Raw genomic sequence first — 15,217 nt, 5'->3', positions numbered from 1 at the left:
ACCAAGTAAAACTAGAAGCAACAATACTGTCGAAAACATGACAATTCCGAAATTTAGATTCGTTAAAAACTGTACTATTACGAAGCCTCCATATCTTCCATAAAGTTGAGATGATGATCACCCGGGAAATGATTCTTTGCTTGTCTTTTATTGGAACACCATCCACCCAAGTCCATAACCCATCCAAGGATGACCAAGAAGGAATGGCTAAATTGATCTAAGTACCCACTCTACTCCAAATAAGCTTAGCCGTATCACATGACACAAAAACATGTAAGTCATCTTCTAAACTGATAGAGCACATACTGCAAGCTCCATTATCGAAGTTTAAACCTTTTGCCAATAAATTAATTCGAGTCGGGAGACGACGAAGCCTGAAACACCATATGAATACATTAATTTTTATAGGCACAAATCTACACCAAAAAGTAGGATGTGTATATGAGGCGTGATCCTGTTTGTCAATCAAAAGCCGAGCAGGTGCAACACTGTAATACCCGAAAGGAAAGCCATCCCAGCACCATTGATCTTGATCATTGACAAGATGAGCGTTCGAAACAATGTCAAAGAAGGATTGAAGCTGAAGCGATTCTACACCACCACGAGGCATTCTGCGCCAAGAATAACTTGTAATCGGAATATTAATTCTATCCACCACTTTACAATATTTATTTATTTCAAGGTTAAAGAGACGAGGGAAAGAAACATCAACTGGAATGTTATTATGCCAAGGATCTAACCAAAATTTTGCAGATTGGCCATTACCAACACACATTCGTAAGTTGCATCCATCTAATGTTTGCGAATCATTTATCTGATCAACACATTTTTTAATAGCGCTCCAAACTCCAGTAGCATAGTTGAAATATCCCGTTCTTATTGATTAAAAACGTTCCATATTAATTGATTTCGTTGCGAGGTTTTGACCTCTATATGAGACGTTTTTCAAAGACTGCATTCATTTTAAAACAAACCATAACCTTTATTTCATCAATAAAGGTTTAAAAAGCTTTACGTAGATTATCAAATAATGATAATCTAAAATATCCTGTTTACACACGACCATTACATAATAGTTTACAATACAAATATGTTACAACAAAATAAGTTTCTTGAATGCAGTTTTTACACAATATCATACAAGCATGGACTCCAAATCTCGTCCTTATTTAAGTATGCGACAGCGGAAGCTCTTAATAATCACCTGAGAATAAACATGCTTAAAACGTCAACAAAAATGTTGGTGAGTTATAGGTTTAACCTATATATATCAAATCATAATAATAGACCACAAGATTTCATATTTCAATACACATCCCATACATAGAGATAAAAGTCATTCATATGGTGAACACCTGGTAACCGACATTAACAAGATGCATATATAAGAATATCCCCATCATTCCGGGACACCCTTCGGATATGATATAAATTTCGAAGTACTAAAGCATCCGGTACTTTGGATGGGGTTTGTTAGGCCCAATAGATCTATCTTTAGGATTCGCGTCAATTAGGGTGTCTGTTCTCTAATTCTTAGATTACCAGACTTAATAAAAAGGGGCATATTCGATTTCGATAATTCAACCATAGAATGTAGTTTCACGTACTTGTGTCTATTTTGTAAATCATTTATAAAACCTGCATGTATTCTCATCCCAAAAATATTAGATTTTAAAAGTGGGACTATAACTCACTTTCACAGATTTTTACTTCGTCGGGAAGTAAGACTTGGCCACTGGTTGATTCACGAACCTATAACAATATATACATATATATCAAAGTATGTTCAAAATATATTTACAACACTTTTAATATATTTTGATGTTTTAAGTTTATTAAGTCAGCTGTCCTCGTTAGTAACCTACAACTAGTTGTCCACAGTTAGATGTACAGAAATAAATCGATAAATATTATCTTGAATCAATCCACGACCCAGTGTATACGTATCTCAGTATTGATCACAACTCAAACTATATATATTTTGGAATCAACCTCAACCCTGTATAGCTAACTCCAACATTCACATATAGAGTGTCTATGGTTGTTCCGAAATATATATAGATGTGTCGACATGATAGGTCGAAACATTGTATACGTGTCTATGGTATCTCAAGATTACATAATATACAATACAAGTTGATTAAGTTATGGTTGGAATAGATTTGTTACCAATTTTCACGTAGCTAAAATGAGAAAAATTATCCAATCTTGTTTTACCCATAACTTCTTCATTTTAAATCCGTTTTGAGTGAATCAAATTGCTATGGTTTCATATTGAACTCTATTTTATGAATCTAAACAGAAAAAGTATAGGTTTATAGTCGGAAAAATAAGTTACAAGTCGTTTTTGTAAAGGTAGTCATTTCAGTCGAAAGAACGACGTCTAGATGACCATTTTAGAAAACATACTTCCACTTTGAGTTTAACCATAATTTTTGGATATAGTTTCATGTTCATAATAAAAATCATTTTCTCAGAATAACAACTTTTAAATCAAAGTTTATCATAGTTTTTAATTAACTAACCCAAAACAGCCCGCGGTGTTACTACGACGGCGTAAATCCGGTTTTACGGTGTTTTTCGTGTTTCCAGGTTTTAAATCATTAAGTTAGCATATCATATAGATATATAACATGTGTTTAGTTGATTTTAAAAGTCAAGTTAGAAGGATTAACTTTTGTTTGCGAACAAGTTTAGAATTAACTAAACTATATTCTTGTGATTACACGTTTAAACCTTCGAATAAGATAGCTTTATATGTATGAATTGAATGATGTTATGAACATCATTATTACCTTAAGTTCCTTGGATAAACCTACTGGAAAAGAGAAAAATGGATCTAGCTTCAATGGATCCTTGGATGGCTCGAAGTTCTTGAAGCAGAATCATGACACGAAAACAAGTTCAAGTAAGATCATCACTTGAAATAAGATTGTTATAGTTATAGAAATTGAACCAAAGTTTGAATATGATTATTACCTTGTATTAGAATGATAACCTACTGTAAGAAACAAATATTTCTTGAGGTTGGATGATCACCTTACAAGATTGGAAGTGAGCTAGCAAACTTGAAAGTATTCTTGATTTTATGAAACTAGAACTTTTGGAATTTATGAAGAACACTTAGAACTTGAAGATAGAACTTGAGAGAGATCAATTAGATGAATAAAATTGAAGAATGAAAGTGGTTTTAGGTGTTTTTGGTCGTTGGTGTATGGATTAGATATAAAGGATATGTAATTTTGTTTTCATGTAAATAAGTCATGAATGATTACTCATATTTTTGTAATTTTATGAGATATTTCATGCTAGTTGCCAAATGATGGTTCCCACATGTGTTAGGTGACTCACATGGGCTGCTAAGAGCTGATCATTGGAGTGTATATACCAATAGTATATACATCTAAAAGCTGTGTATTGTACGAGTACGAATACGGGTGCATACGAGTAGAATTGTTGATGAAACTGAACGAGGATGTAATTGTAAGCATTTTTGTTAAGTAGAAGTATTTTGATAAGTGTCTTGAAGTCTTTAAAAAGTGTATGAATACATATTAAAACACTACATGTATATACATTTTAACTGAGTCGTTAAGTCATCGTTAGTCGTTACATGTAAATGTTGTTTTGAAACCTTTAGGTTAACGATCTTGTTAAATGTTGTTAACCCCATGTTTATAATATCAAAAGAGATTTTAAATTATTATATTATCATGATATTATGATGTACGAATATCTCTTAATATGATATATATATACATTAAATGTCGTTACAACGATAATCGTTACATATATGTCTCGTTTCAAAATCATTAAGTTAGTAGTCTTGTTTTTACATATGTAGTTCATTGTTAATATACTTAATGATATGTTTACTTATCATAATATCATGTTAACTATATATATAACCATATATATGTCATCATATAGTTTTTACAAGTTTTAACGTTCGTGAATCACCGGTCAACTTGGGTGGTCAATTGTCTATATGAAACCTATTTCAATTAATCAAGTCTTAACAAGTTTGATTGCTTAACATGTTGGAAACATTTAATCATGTAAATATCAATCTCAATTAATATATATAAACATGGAAAAGTTCGGGTCACTACAATAGTTAGCGCAAGGAAGAACACCACCAATACAATCACCACGAATAGCCTTGAGAGTCTTTACCCAACTCGAGTTCGAATTAAGTAACATCCTCCATCTCCATTTATAAACTAGAGTTCGAATAAAGTAACATCCTCCATCTCCATTTATAAACTAGAGCTAGGTTAAGAGATTTTAAACTAGCCTCTCCCAGACCCACATGATCAATAGGGTTTAAAGCTAACCTCCACTTTATCCAATGGATTTTTTGGGCTTCATTTTTGCCTCCCCAGAAAAAATTCACTCTCAAAGACTCTAATTTGTTTAGAACTTTAATAGGACCTTTGAAAAGAGACATGTAGTATGTACCGATGGATCCCAAAACGGATTTTAAGAGAGTGAGTCTACCTCCCATAGAAATCATATTTGCCTTCCAAGACGCAAGCCTTTTTTAGCCTTATCAATCACGCATTTCCAACTCGTCATTCTATTCATGTTATGACCGATGGGCAATCCAAGATGATGAAATGGTAAAACAGAGTGAGAACAACCCATAAAACTAGCCATGGAAGTTACCTCTGAACTACTACACCAGACTCCATAAAGCTGTGACTTTAAAACATTAATTTTTAATCCGGAGACACGATAAAAACATTCAAGAATGAGTCTGAGATTAGACGCATTCACTTGAGTCCATTCTCCCAAAAATAACACGTCATCCGCATACATACAAAGGGCCACTTTATTTGTGTTTTCTCTCGTGTCAACCCAATAGGAAAGTACAAAGTTGCATCAATAACATCATTAATCGCCGCTTTCAAACCTTCCATACCGATAATGAAGAGAAAGGGAGACAAAGGGTCCCCTTGTCTTAGACCTCTACCAATCTGAATTTCCAAAGATGGGCTACCATTAACTAAAATGGAAGCTTTTGCAGAAAAAAGACAAGCTTTGATCCAACGAATCCAACGATGGTGGAACCCCATAAAGTGAAGCATTTAAAGGACGAAATCCCAATGAATCGAATCAAAATTCTTATCAAAATCAACTTTAAAAAGCATTGTTTTTTTTCTTCCTTTTGCACCAATCAATCGCTTCGTTGACAATAAGAGGGCCATCTAAAATTTGCCTTCCTTTTATGAAGGCCGACTGCTCAGACCCGATACTATTGAGATTTAGATTACAAGCACTCAAATATAAAGGCGGGAAGTATGATCGGATATGGATTACTTTAGGTTTTCGATTAATTGATTACACACGGCTTATTTTACAGGTTTTTTCTTTTATGTCTATATGAACTATCTAATTCAGTTAACCTGTCAAAGCCTAGTCTGCAGACTAGTTTGGTTTTTGTAATTCTGTAGTTTAGTCACCAATGAACTTAGAAAGCTATAAAGCAATACTAACTTAAAGGATTATGATCCGTGAGTTTATTGATAAAAGTCCTCTGCTTATATAATGCAGGGATCCGAGATTACAAGAGATATATTAGGAATTGATTTCCTATTCTGCAGAGATATACATTGACTCTACTTGCTATGCTATTTTCTAGTACCATATATTGACTTGACTTTATACAAATTAATAATACATGAATAATACATGAGTAATATGCTGATGTCGACTTTAGTTATGTCACTTGTGTCTTATATCCTCCCTCAGTCGTAGCGTTCGAATTGCGAATGCATAGACTGTATCGAAATTCTTCAAACAGAATGCGCGGTAAACCCATAGTAAAAATATCGGCAATTTGGAATCTTGTAGGGACATGCATTACTCGAATGTGACCGCGTGCCAATTTTTCATGTATAAAATGGATGTCTAGTTCAATATGCCTGGTGCGTTGGTGTTGTACCGGGTTTTCTGACAAGTAGATGGCACTTACATTGTCGCAAAAAACAAGTGTAGCTTTGTGTAGAGGATTGTGTAACTCGAGAAGTAAATTACGTAGCCAACATGTTTTGGCTACTACATTTACAACACCCCTATATTTGGCTTCGGCACTCGAACGTGACACAATTGGTTGTCTTTTTGATGACCATGAAATCAAGTTGTCGCCTAAATAAACACAATACCATGAAGTAGACCTACGTGTATTGGGACATCCCGCCTAATCAGCATCGGTGTTTGAGATGAGCGAGCAATTTGCACTTTTCAAAATATGTAAACCCATCGAAATAGTACCCTTTATGTATCGTATAATGCATTTTAACGCGTGCATATGTGCTTCATGCGGGGAGTGCATGTGGAGGCAGACTTGTTGAACCGCATATGAGATGTCGGGTCGGGTGAAAGTTAGGTATTGTAGTGCGCCAGCTAAGCTACGATACAAGGTTGGTTTGGAGTATGGTTTGTCGATGATCGAACGTTGTTTGCCTAAAGTATCGACTGGGGTACTAACTGGTTGTGTAGTGACCCGTCCTAATCCACCTGGACGAAGTCTTCAGCAGATGGTCCCATTGCGAGGTACTGACCTCTATATGCCATGAACGACTCCATGTAATATCTTTAAAATGAGAAAATGCACAGCGGAAGATTTCTTTCATACCTGAGAATAAACATGCTTTAAAGTGTCAACCAAAAGGTTGGTGAGTTCATAGGTTTATCATAAAACAATAAAAATTCATCATTTTGATAGACCACAAGATTTAAATCCTGCATGGTACAAATGGGCCCGAATCCTATACCCACCTGTAATGTACATGCGATATCTTTTAAATACAGTATGTAGTGACCCGAACTTTTCATAATCGTATACCCACCTGCATGGTACATATCTTGTGCACAAAAATAACATACACATAACCTGTGTATAAAATCATTCTCTCGATATATAACATTAACTTTTCATTGCTTTCATAGCTTGGCTTGGTAATCGACCTTAACATATAATGCGCATAATAATATCCCCAAAATAGAACATCTCGTCTGTATAATAATCATATAAACTTCGAAGTACTAAACACCACGCCCACTAGCCCTTCCGTCTAGTGAACATTCTGGGTGGGGGTGTTAAACTCGGTAGCTACCTTTAGGATTCGCTTCAATTAGGCGTGCACTAATTCTCAAAATTAGTGATGTTCCCTAATTCTTAGGTTACCAAGCAATAATAATCAGGGGGAAAATATTCATATCAATTGTGGCAATTATCACATCCACATAATTCAATGGTGGCAATTATCACGCCCACATAATTCATTCGAGGAATGTTTTGCTTGTGTCTATCTCGTCAAACATTTATAAAAGCATTTCATGTATTCGCAGTTCAAAATGTATTTCAAAAGCATTTAAATAAGCAATTGTAAATGTAGCGCATGTATTCTCAGTCCCAAAAATGTAAAGAGTAAAAGGGAATCAAATGAACTCACATTCTGTATTTCGTAGTAAAAATACATATGAAGATATTTAACAATGCAGGGTTGGCCTTGAATTTATGAACCTATATCATTTGTATATTTGTTAATATACATAATTGTAATTGAACAAATATAAATTTATTTGTTATATCCTTTTTATATTAATATTGTGTGTATATATATATATATATATATATATATGTTTATATATTCATTTTGTATATAAAGATATTAATTTTTGTTATGTTATATGTATTAAATATATCCTTATATATATATATATATATATATATATATATATATATATATATATATATATATATATATATATATATACATATATATATATATATATATTATTTGTTTGTTAAAAATAATAGTAATAATAGTAATACTATCATAATTTTAAAAATGACAAAAATAATAATGATGTTAATACTTAATATTACTAATAAAGGTAATAATGTTAATAATAACTCTATTAATGATAATAATAGTGATATTAATAATAATACTTGTGAAAATATTAATTTTATTATTAATGATAGTTATAATACTGATTTTAGTAATTTACATAATAATACTCGTGATAATACAAATAATAATACTTATCTTAATATTATCAGTTCTATTATTTATAAAAAGATGCTAATACTAATATTTATGAAAATGATAATAATTTGTATTATAAACCTATCCATGATAATAATATTATAGTTTTGAATTTGATAATAATATCATAATTAATACTTATAATAATAATAATAATAATAATAATAATAATAATAATAATAATAATAATAATAATAATAATAATAATAATAATAATGAATAATAATAATGATAGAATTAAAAATAAGTGTATACCCTTTCAAAAGCTTTATCTAAAAAGAAATGCCCTGGACCGGGCTCGAACTCGCGACCTCTCGCTCACCCCAAAACGCTCCTAACCGTCTCTCTGTTTCTGTTTTTCTGAAGAAAAAAAAGACCGCCTAATTTATATATCCAAATTCATCTATCTATTCTTTCTCCTTCTTAATCATCATCGAACGTCATTTACATCATCACCATATCTTCATCAAGCTTTGTTATCATTATGATCATCATCTAAATTATCATCATTATATCTTCGCAAATATCACTCACCAATTATCAAATCATTCAATCTTAACTAAAATTGGGCTTCGGCCCACCACAATAAGCTGAAATACATCAGCCCACTCACCCACTTACCCATGCCCAACAGAAAAAAAACAACTTGGCCCTCGGATTCAGATTCTGTAATTAGAACAAGAAAGCTGTTTCACCAAATTCGTTGGATTTAGAATCCAATACATCCCTATCGTGAACCCCACGTCCCACTCACTAATATCATCATCATCGTTACTTTTTGAATCAATCATCATCATCTACACGCTTAACAGAAAAGAAAGTATAGCAGCAAAACAACCTTGGCCATTTTTACTATTACAGGTGATGAAAACAGAAAATAGAAAGAGTTGCAGGTGACAGTTTGAACTAGTATTTAGCAGTAGGTTACGTTGGTTTTAACAGAAACAGGAGCAATGATTCTTGAAGGTTTGAAGGTTTGTTGAAGGCGGTCTCAGTCCTGGGTTTACTCGCACAGATGAAACAGCAAGTATGCAATAGTAGGGTTTTTCATGGTGTTGGTGGTTAAACTGTAGTCCTTGTAGGTTTCGTTTTAAGTTGCATCTTATTAGCAGAACAGAAGTACTGCAGTAGTTTTAATCGAGTGGCTTGTTTGGGATTTGGTCTCGGTCAGATAGAAGCAACCCGGAAGAAGAAGAGAAGAAAGAGAAAAATAAATAAATGATTATGGTGGTGGTTTACGTGAAGATGGCCGGTTCAAAGGCACTTGAAGGTGGCTTATGGTGGTTCTAGTGTGGCGGTTTGATGGTGTTCTTTGGCTAAAACTTATAAGGTGGTGAGTGGTGGTCGTTGGTGTTTATCTTCGGTTTAACACAAAAACTAGTTGTATCGACATGGAGATCGAAGTGGTGGTCGAGGTGAAGAAGATGGGAGGTTTCATGTTTCATGATTAGGGGAGAGAGAGAGATAGATGAGAGAGAGGTGTTTTGATAATGGTTGTTCTCATCGACGGTAGTAAACTTGATAGGTGTTTTGCTGAGTTCCTGATTGAAACTGATACAGAAGTAGTAACTAGTGACGATAGGGTTTGATGATAGTTTTAACGGTGGGCTTCATCAATGAAAATGGTGATGTCTGTTCGAACGTGAAACAAGGAGACGAGTTGGTTTTAATGATTTATCGATGGTTATAAATAACAGAAACAAGGAGTAAAGCTAGTCGTAGTAGTAGTTAGCACATGGTTTTAGATGATTAAGGTGGTGGTTGTTCATGGTGATTTCAAGGTGGAGAATGGTGGTGATTCGAGTGGTGTTGGTGACAGTTTTTAGGGTGATTGTAATCGAGGATTGGATGGTCATGGGTGGTGTTAATGGTGGCCGGTGGATGTCATGAAGAAGAAGAAAACATGAAGGTGTGAAAGAGTGTTAGTTATTATATCCATATGTGTATATGTAATTGTATATAAGTTTTAAATGCAAGAAACTGACACACCAGAATTTCAATCTCAAACGTGGGTATACAATGGGGTGAATAGGGTAGCATCCGTTTACATTGGATTTATTCTACCGATAGTTTATCCCGAATGGCTATATCGTGTCCATTGCTAGCAGCCAACGTATGATAGTGTTCCTAAAAATCCCAAACTTTTAGATTAAATATAATTAATTATTTCACTCATTAACTGTTTGAAACCTGATCAAAAAGGTTCGATAATTGTTTATTTTCTGTTCCAATTTATGTGTACAGAGTACTAATTATTTAAACTTAAAAATGTAAAAATATTTTTAACAAATCTAAAATCTTCGTAATCAATTTACAGTCCAACTTTTATCTTAATCATTCATGAACATGTATTATATCTATATTAAAACTAACGAAACGTCAACCGAGTGTCCCTAACGTTTACTAATTAGGCTCGAAATCAATTATTTTTAATGTATGCTCTTTCTATATATAAACAGTTTTAAATAGCAAGTTTTATTACACAAATGAATATATTTATTATATATGTTAAGTAATTAAATTTAATATAACAATATATATACATTATATATATATATATATATATATATATATATATATATATATATATATATATATATATATATATATATATATATATAATAGTTTATTAATTTAATTCAAGTTATTATATATATATACATGTACATATATTTATATATACACATATTTTTACAAACAATGGTTCGTGAGTCGTCGGGAATACTCAAGGTCAAATGATTTCATGAAACAGTTCAAAATTTTTGAGATTCAACATAACAGACTTTGCTTATTGTGTAGAAAATATGAAATCGTATCGAGAGTTTGGTTCAAAATTAGTCGAAATTTTCCGGGTCACTACAGGTTGCAATGTGCTAAATCTGCCCGTTCGATAATGTCACGTGCGTAGGCTTGTTGGTCAAGAAATATACTCGTATCTTGTCGTGTAACAGATATACCCAGAAAGGAGCTTATCGATCCTAAATCTTTCATGGCAAATTCCGTAGCAAGAAGACGAATTATATGATCACGAAGCTGGGTAGATGAGGTCGTCAAGATTATGTCGTCGACATAAAGGAGTAGGTAGGCGATGTCTTGACCATTGTGATAAATGAAAAGAGAGTGATCACATTTGCTATTAATAAACCCGATAGTGGCCACAAAATTGGCAAACCGTTGATACCATGCACGCGGTGCTTGTTTTAGGCCATTAAGAGAACGCTTTAGTAAACATACGTGGTCGGGATGTTGTGAATCACGAAAACCCATTGGTTGATACATTTAGACCATTTCATTTAGTTTCCCATGTAAGAAGGCATTTTTCACATCAAGTCGATGTATAGGCCATGATTTAGAAACCGCGAGACTAAGAACCATACGTATAGTTGCAGGTTTAACAACCGGGCTAAAAGTATCATGACAATCGATGCCTACTTGTTGAGCGCGTCCTTCACCAACTAAATGTGCTTTATACCATTCGAATGAGCCATCAGATTTCAATTTGTGGCGGAAGATCCACATGTACCAAATGACATTCATGTGTTGTGTACGTGGTACAAGAGTCCATGTGTCATTATTAACGAGGGCTTGGTATTCGTCGGTCATAGAATGGTACCAATTAGGGTCGGTCAGAGCTTGCTTAGGGTTGGAAGGAATAGGGGAGATTGAGGTCGAGACGGATAGATTGAAGGGGATACGAGGCTTATAGATACCGTCCATACTTCGAGTGGTGATAGTTCAGGTAGGTAGTGCATCGGAAGATGACGAAGAGATGTTAGGTGGAGGGTTGTTTGAAGGTAACGAGCTGGTGGGTGTAATGTCAGAGAGATTTGGAGTAGTATGAGGTGATGTAGGAGCATGAGAAGAGGAGTTTGCATGGTTGATATTAGATGCTGATTGAAGACTGTTTGTAGTATGCATGGGGGTTTGAGAAGAATTGGGTTGTGCATGAGAAGTGGGGGATGGAATGGGCTGATGTATTGAAGGTTCAAAGGAGTTATTCATATATAAATAGGGATGGAACGTGTCTGTGAAGGATATATAAGTATCAATTGATGGATCGTGATTTTGTTTAAATGGGAATTTTGTTTCATCGAATATGACATGGCGTGAAATAATAATTTTATGAGACGAGAGATCATAGCATTTATAGCAACGATGGTAGGCGGGAAAACCAAGAAAAACGCATGGAGTTGAGCAGGGTTATAGTTTGTTAATTTTAGTAGATGGGATGAGCGGGTAACATAGACATCTGAACACTCGTAAATGATCACATTTGGGAGTGCGAGAGTATAGAAGTTGAGTAGGGGAGAGATTTTGAATTATTTTAGATGGTAGAATATTAAGTAAATAGGTAGCGTGAGCGAGGGCGTGTTGCCAAAACTTCGGGGGAACACAAGAGTGAGAGAGTAGTGTTCGAATTATATTGTTTATGGCTCGAATGTTTTGCTCGGATTTTCCGTTTTGAGATGAAGTATAAGGGCATAAGAAACGGAATACCATGCCATTGTTAGAGCAAAATTGATGAAATTTTGTATTGTTGTATTCGCTCCCGTTATCACATTGAAAGGATTTTATATTAATGCCGAATTGAGTGTGAACAAGTTTATGAAAGTTTAAGAAAATTTGAAAAACTTGAGATTTCTTTGCGATTGGAAATGTCCATAAGAAATTCGTTTTATCATCAAGAAGCAACATGTAATAACGATGTCCATCACTACTTAAAGCAGGAGAGGTCCATAAATCACTAAGAATTATATCAAAGGGGGCGTAAGTAAAGTTTGTAGATGCGTTGAAAGGTAATCGTACATGTTTTCCAAAAATGCAAGATTGACATGTAGTAGTTTTATTACTAGAATTACAAGGAATATAATTTTTATAGCTAATAGAATTAAAAACATGCATCCCCGGATGACCTAGTCGGTTATGCCATAAATCTGACATAGCAGAAAAAGAAAAATTGTTGGAAATGGAATGCAGCAACGATGGATGGACTGGATATAAATTACCGGTGCTGTTACACCGAGCTATTGGGGTCCCCTTCGGAAATTCCTTCACAGTAAAACCAAAAGGATCAAATTCAATAGATATACGATTATCAATAGCAAGTTGATGGACAGAGATTAGATTTTTAATTAAAGGAGGTGAGTGTAAGACATTTTTAAGTTGTAATTTTGCGAATTGTGATAGGTTTAAGCAAGCGTGACCTGTGACGACCCGGGAATTTCCGACCAAATTTAAACCTAATCTTTATATAATCCCGACACGATAAGCAAAGTCTGTAAAGTTGAGTCTCAAAATTTTTGAACTGTTTTTCATATATGCAATTACCCTTCGACTGTTCTCGACGATTCACGAACGATTGTTGTAAATAAATATGTGTGTATATATATATACATATATAAGTTTAAATAATAATTGGAAATAATAAAGTACAATTTAATCATAAGAATTAAAAGTAATTACAAGTTAAAAATATAAGTTGTTATACTAAAATTGTTATTATTATTAGTTCTTTATTAATATTAATATTTATGTTAATATTAATATCAGTACTATTAATATTATTGAATATAATATATAGATATGAAATTTGATACATTTTATTTGTTATAATATTATTGACACTGATATTAATGTTATCATTATTAATATCATTGTTAATTATAATTTTTGTTATTATGATCATTATTAGTATTTTGATATTATTATTATTAATATTATTATTAATTCTATTATTATTACTATTAATATTTCGATAAAAATAGTTATAATTATTAACATATTAATATTAAATGTTAGATAAAAAGGTATATACATACGTGTTAATAATATCATTATCTCCTTACCTTTATTTTTGTTTGGTCTTTGTTTTTCGGTTATACTGAGCAATCAACATATGTCACGAATATAAACATATATATTTAGGTACCTATGATATGTTATATGTAGAGAAATATATACATAAACCCTTACACATGCATGTACGATTATTCAAAAGTAATATAAACTAAACAAGTGCTTCCAAATTATCACTACTCAACTACTGTGTTCTATTGAAAATCAAGACCCACAAAATAGACATTTTTCCTCCCTGCTTTTACTTTATCTCTAACCTACTTCTTGTTGTCTATCATCAAAACCATGAAACCATTCAGGTGTATTGTATATACATTACATAAAAATGGATTAAGACTAACACAATCTTGCACCGTTATTACCTCAACCTATCTTCTTCGTGAACTCCTCACCTCCCTCACAACTGGTCACGGCAACCACAATACACCAACATCCATCATCTCCTGTACCTGCTTGATTCATTTTTTTCTGTCAACAAAAGCACCACAACAAAGTGTGATATGCTGCTACTCCTCTATACTTCTTCTACTACTGTTTTGACCATCACAAAACATCACCACTCATAGCATATTTTCTTTCCTGTTCAATAACAATAACAATAACTCACTTCTATATATAAATATATATACATATGTGTATCATCAAACCATAATCATAATCTAATTAACCACGTATGTTTATAGAAACTCACTTAATCACCACCATTGTGCCACCGATTCTTGTTGTTTCTACTCAACACTACCATCCAACGTTTTAATCACTGCTAAACTGCAACCTTTTCTTTAACTGATGTGCTGCTACTTTTATTCTGCAAAAATCAAATAACAAACACCATTAAATCCCCTATTGAACCACTGCAATATTTTATATTTCTGTTTATTTAAATATCACCAAAGAAGCCTGCTTCTTCTTTCCTGTCTACTAAACTGCTGCTGCATACCGTGTTTTCTGTATCCATTTTTAATCAAGGTGATACACTGCAACTGCATATTGTATTGTACTTGTTCTGTTCTCTTTGTTTTGACCACCATCAACACCACCATCGAAAATCACTTCCTGTATTCCTTCTGTTTTCCTGTTATAACAAACAAATGATAATGATTAAATTGTTGCTGTTAAATGTCACAGCTACTACAACTTTCTGTTTCTATCTATCACCACGAAACACCACCATCACAAACCTTACTATCAGGTATTGTTACCAATAGATCTATAATTTCTATTATCAAATAGCCATTTTAATTTTCATTCACTACTGTTCGTGTTCAATCAATAGAGGAAATATATATATGTATATATTT

General features: G+C 33.2%; 1 protein-coding gene across 1 annotated transcript; it reads right to left on the bottom strand.

Moving 5' to 3' along the window:
- Nucleotides 1-217: 217 nt before the first annotated feature.
- LOC139859938 (uncharacterized) lies at nt 218-5,078 on the bottom strand. Its single transcript, XM_071848716.1, has 2 exons — nt 4,824-5,078; nt 218-814 (listed from the first exon to the last, which is right to left on the bottom strand). Exons 1-2 carry the CDS (start codon nt 5,076-5,078, stop codon nt 218-220), a joined length of 852 nt encoding a protein of 283 aa, XP_071704817.1.
- Between the last annotated feature and the right edge of the window lie 10,139 nt (nt 5,079-15,217).

This window comes from Rutidosis leptorrhynchoides, chromosome 7 (genome assembly GCF_046630445.1).
Source record: "Rutidosis leptorrhynchoides isolate AG116_Rl617_1_P2 chromosome 7, CSIRO_AGI_Rlap_v1, whole genome shotgun sequence".
Classification (NCBI taxonomy): Eukaryota; Viridiplantae; Streptophyta; class Magnoliopsida; order Asterales; family Asteraceae; genus Rutidosis; species Rutidosis leptorrhynchoides.
This window is presented reverse-complemented; position numbering and strand designations above follow the sequence as displayed.